At 46.8% G+C, this 11,566-nt stretch overlaps 1 protein-coding gene across 1 annotated transcript; it reads right to left on the bottom strand.

The window, feature by feature from the left end:
* Nucleotides 1-1,375: 1,375 nt before the first annotated feature.
* Nucleotides 1,376-5,563, bottom strand: LOC123464432 (tumor necrosis factor alpha-induced protein 8-like protein 3). Its single transcript, XM_045161316.1, has 2 exons — nt 5,524-5,563; nt 1,376-1,935 (listed from the first exon to the last, which is right to left on the bottom strand). The coding sequence occupies exons 1-2, from the start codon at nt 5,561-5,563 to the stop codon at nt 1,376-1,378; spliced, it is 600 nt and encodes a 199-aa protein (XP_045017251.1).
* Between the last annotated feature and the right edge of the window lie 6,003 nt (nt 5,564-11,566).

Raw genomic sequence — 11,566 nt, 5'->3', positions numbered from 1 at the left:
GAGTGGCTCAAATTTCAAAATGGGGTTTCCCACTGCAACAGACTCATAGCAAATATTTAGCAGCCCTGAAAGTGGCCAGCAGAAGGACTTATATAAGCAATTAAAATATTTTACCACTATGCTGTATATGTTACATAGATGACTGCTACCTAGTTTTTCAATATAAAGTGCAGTTACATACAAATATACCCAGGTAGGTTTGAGTGGCGGTTAAAAAATAAAAAGAAAGAAAACTCCTATGCCCTATTAGAAGCTAAAAAAGAGGAATATCCAGGTGTGGTGGCAGAGGTAGGAGGACTGACATGAGTTCAAGATCAGCATGTGACTATAAAGTGAGATCCAAGTCAGCCTACCTGGAAAGAAACTAAATGGGGGATTAAATTATCATTCAGTGTCTTTTAGCATAATAGCCATAATAGCCTTTAGCATAATAGCCAAAACAGCCTGTATTGACAGGCTTCTTTTAGTTGTTACTCTTTTTTTTTTTTTTTTATGAGAGAGAAAGCAAGAAAGAGACAGAGATTAGCCACTGTGCTTCTGATTTACGTCGGTTCTGGGGAATCGAACATGGGTCCAATCGTGTATTCGGAGGCTTTGGGTGCCCACTCGCAGACTCTGGAGGACCATCCTGACCATCCTGACCCGACAATGGAAGCAGGTGGAAGGGGATGAATACTAATTACCCATTCTTTTCAGTGCTGCAGTGTGTCAGCCAAATGTGCCTTTGTTCACTGATATGTGGGTGAGGGGATAGAGGAAGGAGTTTCCTAAGGCCCTTGAGGACACAGTTGATCACAAATTGCCTTTGTTCATAGATATATAGGTGAGGGGATGGAGGAAGAAAAGTTTTCTCAGATCTGTAAGCAGATGGCTGCCTTAGTGGAGGACTATAAAGCTTAGTGTAGATTCGGTTTGAGTGGATGAGGATGGAGAGGCAAACTCTTTGTCCATCATCCATTCCTTTCAGTTCTGTGGCACAGCAGCCATGAGGTAGGCAGTCAGGCATTATGGTTCCAAGACTGAGGACCGGATCACAACTGGTGGAGCTGGTAACAGAACCCGTGTACTGCAGTTCCCAGGCCAGGGCTCCTTCTACTCTGAGAATCAGAGCTCATGGTGGTAAGCAAAACAGCCTTTATACTTAGAACAGATGGCTGTCCTCTGGTCCTGCAAACACAGGCAATTTAGAGTACAGACCTCATCCTGAACTCAGAGGTAAGTATACCTGAGCCTAGGTTGGCATTAGCATGAGAGCACAAAGAGGACAGAACAAGGGGATATTTAACAAGGGTTTCTACTTGTTTTCTTGATTTGCACTAGATCAGGTTTGGTGTTATAACTATAAAGCAGCAAAGTTCAGGAGGAGCAAAAGCATTCAAAGGACCTTCTCATCTAACAATTTGTTAATTCCTTCACAAATCCTCTTGATGTTAGGCCTACATTCTCCATCTAGACTATAGAGGGTAGTGAGGAACTCCACATCAGCAAAGTGGTTGAAGGCATGGTTGATGCGCCCATGGGTCCTGGGTGTCAAGTGTCGCTGCACCAGTTCATGTACCAGGTCCTTGCACTCAAGCAGAAGCTTAGAGAGCACATTCCTGTCAAAGGAATATTCCACTTCATGGAAGCTGACCATGGTCATGGCAGTCTGATTCAACTTCCGGAGCTTTTCCACAATAACAACCTCCTCTTGGCTGAACTGGTTGTTCCGATAGAGGATCCCGATTTTGATTGCTACTTTGATTAAGTCTTTCATGATCTTATGGGCCTCCATCTTGCTATGGGTGTGCTCCTTTGTGACTTGGTAGAGCTCATCAAGGATCTCACTGCTGGTATCATCAATCAACATGTTAGCCACAGTTTTGCTGGCTATTTTGCTCAAAATCGTTTTCTGGGCTTGAAGAGCAAGACTTTTTGAACTAAATACATCAGGACCTAAGGCAAGGAAAGAAAGAAATATTATAAGAATATAAGAACTATTACGTTTCTGCAGTTAAAACATACTAAGTTATCTTCAGGTTCTTGGAGCAAAAATAATGTCTATATCCCATAATACCCTAACTAAACTCCACCCTTACTCTGCCTCTGCTTATCAAGTACTGGGATTACAGGTATGCACCACCACATCCAGTTCACCAATATTATGGATGGCATAAAGAATGACATTGTGAGGGGAATATATAATACTAACTTCCCTTTCCCATGCTGTGCCTGTTCACCCTGAGAACCTTCTAAACTGGACTCATGTTCATACAGTGCCCATATAGGCAAAATCGTAGCATTTTACCTACTGCACACCTAAGGCTCTTCTGATGTGATTAGCTCATAGAGGGTCGATATCACAATAGAAATGATTCAGTGTGGCCAGTGTGGTGGTGCATGCCTTTAATCTCAGCACTCAGGAGGCACAGATAGGATCACCGTGAATTTGAGGCCACGCTGACACTGCATAGTGAATTCCAGGTCAGCCAGGATTAGAGCAAGACCCTACCTCAAGAAAACTAAAAAAAAAAAAAAAAAAAAAAAGAGGAAGAAGAAGAGGTTGGGAGGGGAAGAGAAGGAAGAGTAAATCAACTAATAGATTACTGGAGGTAGAATGGCCTAAGTGAGATCAGGGAAAGAGACCGAGTATAAGAAGGGTAAGGAGAAGGTTAAACAATATTTAAGATGTAACAAATAAGCCATATGGAAACCTACTTTTTCTGGATAATGGTGTGCCCAGAGCTATAGAATGTTACTAGAAAAATTTCAGTGCCAGGAATTGGATACATTCCAGTGAGTTGTTGGCCAGAGAGGTCTCTAATACCCCTAAAACAAGAGCCAAGGCTCTTGGTTTCCCACCAGAAATAGATGGTAAGACCCTACTGCTGAACACTCCACATGCTTATATTACAAGGTCACACTTGTGCTGAGAAATCATGCTGGAGCTTAGCTGAAAACCTCCCCCTTGCAGACCACTGACAGAAAGCTAGAAAAACTTATGGTGCATGCAGTCCTATGGGAGACAGAAGTCATCAGTGCTAATTACCAACAGTGGCTGTATGAAATGTGAGGGAGCAGGGCAAGAAAGCTGTATTTCTCTGGGAATAAGAGAACTCCAGAGAGTATCCTTGAATTGGCTGGAGAAGAAGGGCCTCCCCGAGCACCAAGCCTGCTGATGGAGCAGGAGAGCCTGCCTCACATATCAAACATTCAGAGATTTGAAAATTGTTGGGAACGTCTGAGTCCACTTCCATGGACTGCTCATTTATCCTTGTCACTGGTGATGATTAGGTGCCACCTCTCCTGAAATGTGCGGGGGTGCTGGTCCAGGTGTCTTGAGAGAGACCCTGACAACTGCAGGACTTGTAAGGAGAGCTGTTTCCTTTCCACCAAATGACCGAGGCCACAGGGCTCTTGCTTGGGGGTAGAACGCCACTCCCACAGGTTCTTTAATTCCTTCTTAACTTGTCTTGAATAGGAGCTGACTTGCTTACCTCCTTCCAGAATAAAATAGCGAAGTACACGTGATGGGAGCCGGCCAAGGAGGCCCTCTCTCTTCAGAAACCTATGTTGAGCACATTTTCACCTGCCACCCCCTCCCCCACGAAAGAGGGGACTTTTACTTATTTAACTATGAGAGAGAGTGTGAGAGGTTGAGAAGAGAAAAGGACAGATACAGGGAATGGGCACATCAGAAGCCCCAGCACACACGAGCAACCCCTTGCTTCTCGGGATTGGGTGACTCTCGGCCCGGTGGACCGAACCGGGGTCCATTGGTTTCAGAGTCAAAGTCTCTAACCGCCAAGCCATTTGCTTACCTTCTATCAGAATAAAATTGTGAAGTACACATGACAGGTGCCGGCCAAGGAGGCCCTCTCTCTTCACAAACCTGTGTTGAGCACGTTTTCATCACACTCCCCCACCCCCCACGCAAGGGGGGAAAAAAAGTATTTGACTTATTTAACTATGAGAGAGAAAGTGAGAGATTGACAAGAGAAAAGGACCCCTTCAGGAAAGGGGCCCACCAGGTGACTTAGAACACACGAGCGCCCCCATGTGTCTCAGGCTTGCCTGCGTCCCAGAGGTTCAAACTGGGGTCCTTCGACTTCAGAGTCAAAAGCTCTAGCCTCTAAGCCATTTCCCGCTTCTTGCCATGCCCACAGCTGATGTCCTTTGCCCTTGCTTGCTCCAGCAAGGCTTGCATTCTAGTACCAGGTGAGCTGGGATTCAGGATGGAGCCACAGGGTGGCTGCCTTGTCACATACATCCTCTCACCTCTGCCGGCAGTCAAGGTGCCTCCAGAACTTCAAGCTCTGTGTGTTTATGATACTCAACTGCTCTGGTCATTGAAAATTGGACATGAGATGAGTCAAGGGCACAAATAGGCCTAAAGGTTTGTCCTTCAACAGGGATACCCTAGACAGAAATATGGATGTGACTTCCATTTGATGCAAAGATACAGCTTTCATTTCCTGGGAAGCAAAGATATCATTCCAGTACAATACCCAAGAAGCTGTTTGGAAAACTGGAGACACTGGTGTGCAGTGTCCCCTGCAATGTCACCATCAAGCATAGCCACGCCTGCTCTTTTTCTTCCACGTCACCTGGGAACTTCTCATGATTGTGAGGAGCATGGAAGGCCACAACAGATTGTCACTGGGTTCACAGTGGACCGTGTGTTACGTACTTTCCGTCTTTCCCTTGATATGTGTGAGCGTGACTCAATGAACGCGGGGCACGTCCGTGATCATCCAGTTCTTACCCTTCTGCTCCTTCATTCCACCTGCTTCCATTGTCGGGTCAGGATGGTCCTCCAGAGCCTGCGAGTGGGCACCCAAAGCCTCCGAATACATGTTTGGACCCCGACACATCTCATTCTTTCTGGAATGGGTTCAGCAATTTTGCCCTGGGCCTCAAAGGCAGAAACAATGTCTAGACCTGCCTAAGGGTTTGATGTCAGTCCTATTTTCGAGAGACTCCTGTGTGTCTACTGCCTCAAAAAGACGTCGGTCCTCCTGCTAGAAAGTAGCACAGGACCCCCTGGTAGGTTCTCACTTCACCTGGAAGCTCTGCATGTCCCATGCGGATGTGACCGTTTGAGTCACATGTGTGTCACGGGCCTCCTTTCCCTAGCACACGGAGAGCCCCTGCCTCTTCGTGGCCTTCTCTCTGGCCGAAAAGCTCCCGATTCTCTAACCTAGGGTGAGAGAGAACGCTCTCACCCTAGGTTAGAGAATCAGCCCTCTTCAGAAAAAGGGTCAGATTTATGTAATTCACAAAGATGTCCAACGCACGGCCATGGGCCAGCCCAAGTCGTTCTTGTGGATTTTGAGCAATTTCTGCGGGTTCCCCCCCTCACTTACAAGTGGGGAGTCTACTGGAACGGGACTGTGTGAAATGTGAGGGAGCAGGGCCCAGAGGGTGTGTTTCTCTGGGAAAGAGACAGCTCCGCAAAGTGTCCTTTAATTGGCTGCAGGAGGAGGGTCTCCACGAGCGCCAAGCCGGCTGCCTGAGCAGGAGAGCCTGCCTCACATATCAAACGTTCAGAGATTCCAAAATCGTTGAGAACATCTGAGTCCATGTTCGTGGACTGCTCACTTACCCTTGTCACTGGTGATGGTTAGGTGCCACCTCTGCTGAAATGTGTGGGGATGCTGGTCGGGGTGTCTTGAGAAGGAGCCTGACAACTCCAGGACTTCAAAGGAGCGGGGTTTTCTTTCCCCCCAATGACAGAGGCGCAAGGACTCTTGCTTGTGCATTGAAGGCCACTCCCACAGGCTCTGCAATTCCTTCTTGACCTGTCTTGAATAGGAATCGATTTGCTTACCTTCTATCAGAATAAAATTGTGTAGTACACATGACAGGTGCCGGCCAAGGACCCCCTGTCTCCTCACAAACGTGTGTTGAGCACGTTTTCATCGCGCCCCCCCACCCCCCACGCAAGGGGGGAAAAAAAGTATTTGACTTATTTAACTATGAGAGAGAAAGTGAGAGATTGACAAGAGAAAAGGACCCCTTCAGGAAAGGGGCCCACCAGGTGACTTAGAACACACGAGCGTCCCCTTGTGTCTTGGGCTTGCCTGTATCCCGGAGGTTCGAACCGGGGTCCTTTGACTTCTGAGTCAAAAGCTCTAGCCTCTAAGCCATTTCCTGCTTCTTGTCGGGCCCATGGCCGATGTCCTTTGCCCTTACTTGCTCCAGCGAGGCTTGCCTTCTAGTACCGGGTGAGCTGGGATTCAGGATGGAGCCACAGGGTGGCTGCCTTGTCACGTTCATCCTCTCATCTCTGCTGGCAGTAAGGGTGCCTGCCCCGACTTCAAGCCCCCCCCTCCCCCCCGTCCATGTTGATGATACTCAGCTGCTCTGATCATTGAAAATCAGAGATTCAATGAAAACTATGCAAGATGGGTCAAAGGTTACAAACAGGTCTAAATTGTGTCCTTCAACAGGGATATCCTAGAGAGAAATATGTACGGTACGTGACTTCCATTTGACCCAAAGACATTGTTATCATTTTCTGGCAAGTAAAGATATCATTCCAGTGCCAAAGACAGGAACCTGTTTGGAAAACTGGAGACATTGGTGTGCAGTGTCCTCTGTAATGTCACCATCAAGCATATCCATGCCTGCTCTTTTTCTTCCATGTCCTCATGATTGTGAGGAGCATGGAAGGCCACAACAGATTGTCACTGTGTTCACAGTGGACTGTGTGTTACGTACTTTCCATCTTTCCCTTGATATGTGTGAGCGTGACTCAATGAACGCGGGGCACGTCCGTGATCATCCAGTTCTTACCCTTCTGCTCCTTCATTCCACCTGCTCACATTGTCGGGTCAGGATGGTCCTCCAGAGCCTGCGAGTGGGCACCCAAAGCCTCCGAATACACGTTTGGACCCCGACACATCTCATTCTTTCTGGAATGGGTTCAGCAATTTTGCCCTGGGCCTCAAAGGCAGAAACAATGTGAGACCTGCCTAAAGGTTCGATGTCAGTCCTATTTTCGAGAGACTCCTGTGTGTCTACTGCCTCAAAAAGACATCGGTCCTCCTGTTAGAAAGGGGCCAGGACTCCCTGGTAGGTTCTCAGTTCACCTGGAAGCTCTGCATGTCCCATGCGGATGTGACCATTTGAGTCACATGCCTATCAGGGGTCTCCTCTCCCTAGCACACGGAGATCCCCTGCCTCTTTGTGGCCTTTTCTCTGCCCTAAAAGCTTCCAATTAGCTAACCTAGGGTGAGAGTGAACGCTTCTACCAGAATAAAATTGCCAAGTACATGTGACAGGAGCCTGCCAAGGATGCCTTCTCTCTTCTGAAACCTGTGTTGGGCACCTTTTCACCTGCACCCCTCCCCCCCCCCCCCCCCCCCGCTAGGGGGGATTTTGACTTACTTTACTATGAGAGAGAAAGTGAGAGGTGGAGAAGAGAAAGGGACAGATACAGGGAATGGGCACAGCAGGTGCCCTAGCACACAGGAGCATGCCCTTGCGTCTCAGGCTTGGGTGCGTCCCGTCCCGGCAGCTCGAACCGGGGTCCTTTTGCTTCAGAATCAAAGGCTCTAACCACCAATCCATTTCCCGGTTCCCAGGTCTCCTGTGGCGGCGTTCCTTTGCCCTTTCTCCAGCAAGGCTTGAATTCTAGTAGCCGGCGACCTGCGATTCAGGATGTGGCCACAGGGTGGCGGTCTTGTCATGCTCATCCTCTTACCTCTGCTGGTAGTCAAGGTGCCTGCTGTGACTTTAAGCTCCCTGTGTTTATGATACTCAACTGCTCTTATCAAGGAAAATCGGACATTCAATGAAAACTATGCCAGATGGGTCAAAGGTGACAAACAGGCCTAAAGGTTTGTCCTTCAACAGGTATACCCTAGACAGAAATATGGACGTGACTTCCATTTCACGCAAAGACATTGCTATCATTTCCTGGCAAGCAACGATATCATTCCAGTACAATACCCAAGAAGATCTTTGGAAAACTGGAACCGCTGGTGTGCAGTGTCGCCGACAATGTCACCATAAAGCATTGCCATACCTGCCCTTCTGCTTGCACGACACATGGGAATTTCTCATGATTGCCAGGGGCATGTAAGGCCACACAACGCATTCGCACTGTATTAACAGTGGACCGTGACCTACATACTTACCATGTTTCCCTGGATATCTGTGAATGTGACTCAATGAAAGGGTGGGGTTGAGGGGGCATGTGTGTGATGATCCGGTACTCACCCATCTGGCCCTTCATTCCACCTGCATCAATTGTCGGGTCAGGATGGCTTAGGGTTTTAAAAAATACTTGCTTTTTTTTTTTATGAGAAAGGGACCAGGCTACAGAATGAGAAGTCAACAACAAAAGGAAAAAAAAAAAAGCTTGGGAAGCAAGCAGGCATACAAAATAAGAAAGAACAAAAGAACAAAAAGACAGGCTAACTCAAAATCCAAAAGCTCACCTATGCAGGGAGGTGGTTTTGTTGGCCTGCAGTGGCCAGAGTGCCACAAAACACGTTGGAAATCCTGCCACATCCATCCGTCCATCCATCTTTCTCCTGGTATGCCTATTTCTGCCTTTACATATGTGTGTGTCCTGCTGGGCAATCAAACCTTTGCCTATAGGCTTTGCAAGCAAGCACCTTTCACCATGCCATCTCTCCAGCTAGCCTTCCTTCTGTTTCTTTGCCTTTTTCTTTTTTATTTACATGTTCATGACACATACAATAATTTTCTATTAAATTTTATTGTTCTTTATGTTTAGGGTGTGGGGGGAATAGGCACAACAGGGCCTCCAGGCACTGCAAATGCACTCCAGATGGCTGTGTGTGGGTAGATAGGTACTGAACTGGAAAATCGAACCTAGATTTGCAGGCAAGCACCTTTATCCACAGAGTTCTTCCTTCAGGTTTTTCTTTGCTTTCTTGTCTTTTTTTTTTTTTTTTTTTTTTTTTTTTTTTTTATTTTCGAGGTAGGGTCTCACTCTAGCCCAGGCTGCCCTGGAATTCACTATGGAGTTTCAGGGTGGCCTCGAACTCCTACCTGTGCCTCCCAAGGCAGAGACGTGTGTGTGTGTCTGTGTGTCTGTGTGTAGGTTTGTTTGCTTTTTTTTTTTTAATTTTTTATTTTAATTTATTTGAGAACGACAGACACAAAGAGAAAGACAGATAGAGGGAGAGAGAGAATGGGCATGCCAGGGCTTCCAGCCTCTGCAAACGAACTCCAGATGCCTGCGCCCCCTGTGCATCTGGCTAACGTGGGACCTGGAGAACAGAGCCTCGAACCAGGGTCCTTAGGCTTCACATGCAAGCGCTTAACCACTAAGTCATCTCTCCAGCCTGGTTTGTTTGCTTTTGATTGACCTTTTGGGTTTATTTTTCTTTTAAAGCATCTCATTTTACTTATTTCATTTGCTTACTTCTTTGGTGTTTTCAAGGCAGAATATCTATCTATCTATCTATCTATCTATCTATCTATCTATCTATCTATCTATCCCTCCCTCCCTCCCTCTAGACCAGGCTGGCCTTGAACTCCCAGGGATCCCCTTATTTCCCTCCACCACTCACTCCTGAGTGCTGGGATTAAAGGCCTGTGCCACTACACCAGGCTCTGGGGTCCATTTATTATCTCATGAAGTCATTGAGGCTACTGAGTGGCTACATTTCACCACGGAACCATCTCTCAGCCTTCCTCCCCCCCCCTTTTCTGTTTTATTTACACGTGCATGTATGGGCACCCTAGGCTCTCTTGTCACCAGACACATACACTACTTTTTCTTTTAAGTTTTATTTTTATTCATTTATGAGAGAGAGAGGGAGAGAGAGCGAGAGAGAGGATGTATTGTAGGTCCTGCGGAATTGAACCTACTTTTGCAGGCAAGCACCTTTCACCACAGAGAAAGTTCCCCAGCCAGCCTTCCTCCTGTTTCTTTCCCTTTTTCTTTTTTATGCTGTCTCTTTTAAATTTTATCGCCGGGCCTCCAGGCACTGCAAGTGCACAATTTTATACACGTGGCTGTACTGTGGGTCCTGGGGAATCACACCTAGCTTTGCAAGCAAGTACCTTTATCCACGGAGTCCTCCCTTCAGATTTTTATTTTGTTTCATTTCGTTTCGTTTTTCCAGTTACACTCTCACTCTAGGCTCAAGCTGACCTGGAATTCACTATGTAGTCTCAGGGTGGCCTTGAACTCATGGTAATCCTCCTACCTCTGCCTCCCGAGTGCTGGGATTAAAAGCGTAAACCACCACACCCAGCAAAAAAAAAAAAAAAAAAAAGTTTAAAAAGGTAGATTGCATACTTAAGGAATAACACTTGAAGTTGTCCTCAGGATCCACATGCATGTCCACATTCCACCACACTTACACGTGTGCTCACACATACAAACATGCACACCATGCACAGATGCAAGCCTGTACACAAAAAGAAAGGAAAATCCCACAGTATGTTCCACCAGCCTCACATCCTGTGGCAGCAAACTCACAGTCCAAATGATCTCCAGCATCTTCTCACCAGCTGGCTGACAAATCCCCTGGTAAACCCATAGGAGTCTAAGGCTTAGCATCCACGCTATCTACACCTCAGCCTCTGGCTTTCACAAGTCTGTTCTTTCCCATCAGGAGTGTGCGAAGAGTAAAGGATCTCAACTCTGATAGCCTTAGGGAGTTGGATGAATTTGCAGATAAGGGAGACTGGGCTTGTCTGGAAGAGGTGCTCTGGTAGGCTCCCTCTCCATGTCCCCCAGATACTTCCCTGAAGCCTGCAGTTTCATAGCTGCATGTCTACTTAATCAATTCTGAAGGGACATGAGCTGACACCACAGCAGAGTTGGAGTCCAGTCTTGTCATACAGTAGCTCATAGCATTCCAGGTGAACTTCATAGATTGTTTCTGAGTTTTCCTCACTCCGCTCAATAGTTCCCTAGGCCTTCCTCTGCCTGAATGCAAGTGAATGCAGTCATCTGGGCAAGCTTCAGCCACAGAGCAAGGGGACAGTGTGACTCCCTGGAAGTTTTTCTCACTGAAGTTATTTCCCTTCTGGTCGACGACAGGAGCTCCTCATCTTGCCATGATCTTGGCTCCTTTTGCTTCCTGTCCTCACCCCAGCAAGGAGTCAATTAGGAAAATGAGCAGCAGGACTTCCTCCCTGAACCCCCTTCTCTTCCAGCTGCTGCCCCTACTACATTCTTCTGAACACATGGCTCCTCCCCCAGATCCTATGGACAGGAAGCAAATAATTCATGTTGGTGGTTTTCAAAGTGTGGCCCTGGATCTGCAGTATTCACTCAACTGAGAACCTGTGAGAAAGGCAGTCTTGGGCCCCAGTGTAGACTTATCAGAAGTATTGGGATCAGGGCCCAGAATTCTATATTTAAAAGCCTTCCTAGTGATTCTGATATCTGGCAGGTTCTGTTATCATTTCTAATAGCTTTCCCAATAATTCTAATACATTTGGTCTGAAGTCCATATATTGAGAACCACCAATTTACATGCAAAAGAGAAGTTGTTCTTCTCTGTGAGGCATTGGAAAATTATAGCCAGTGGTCCAAAACAAACACTCCATGTTTTTATAAGTAAAATTTTATTGCAATGTGACACACCCT

Source organism: Jaculus jaculus, chromosome 11, assembly GCF_020740685.1.
Source record: "Jaculus jaculus isolate mJacJac1 chromosome 11, mJacJac1.mat.Y.cur, whole genome shotgun sequence".
NCBI lineage: Eukaryota > Metazoa > Chordata > Mammalia > Rodentia > Dipodidae > Jaculus > Jaculus jaculus.
The sequence above is the reverse complement of the archived record's forward strand: the minus strand, read 5'-3'. Positions and strand labels throughout refer to the sequence as shown.

Bases quoted from the DNA above. Each gene is read 5' to 3' on its own strand.
- LOC123464432 (XM_045161316.1), bottom strand. From the start codon at position 5,563: ATGGACTCAGATGTTCTCAACGATTTTGGAATCTCTGAAC. The intron at 1,936-5,523 runs GTTTGATATGTG...TCCTTGCCTTAG, and splicing joins CGATTTTGGAATCTCTGAAC to GTCCTGATGTATTTAGTTCA.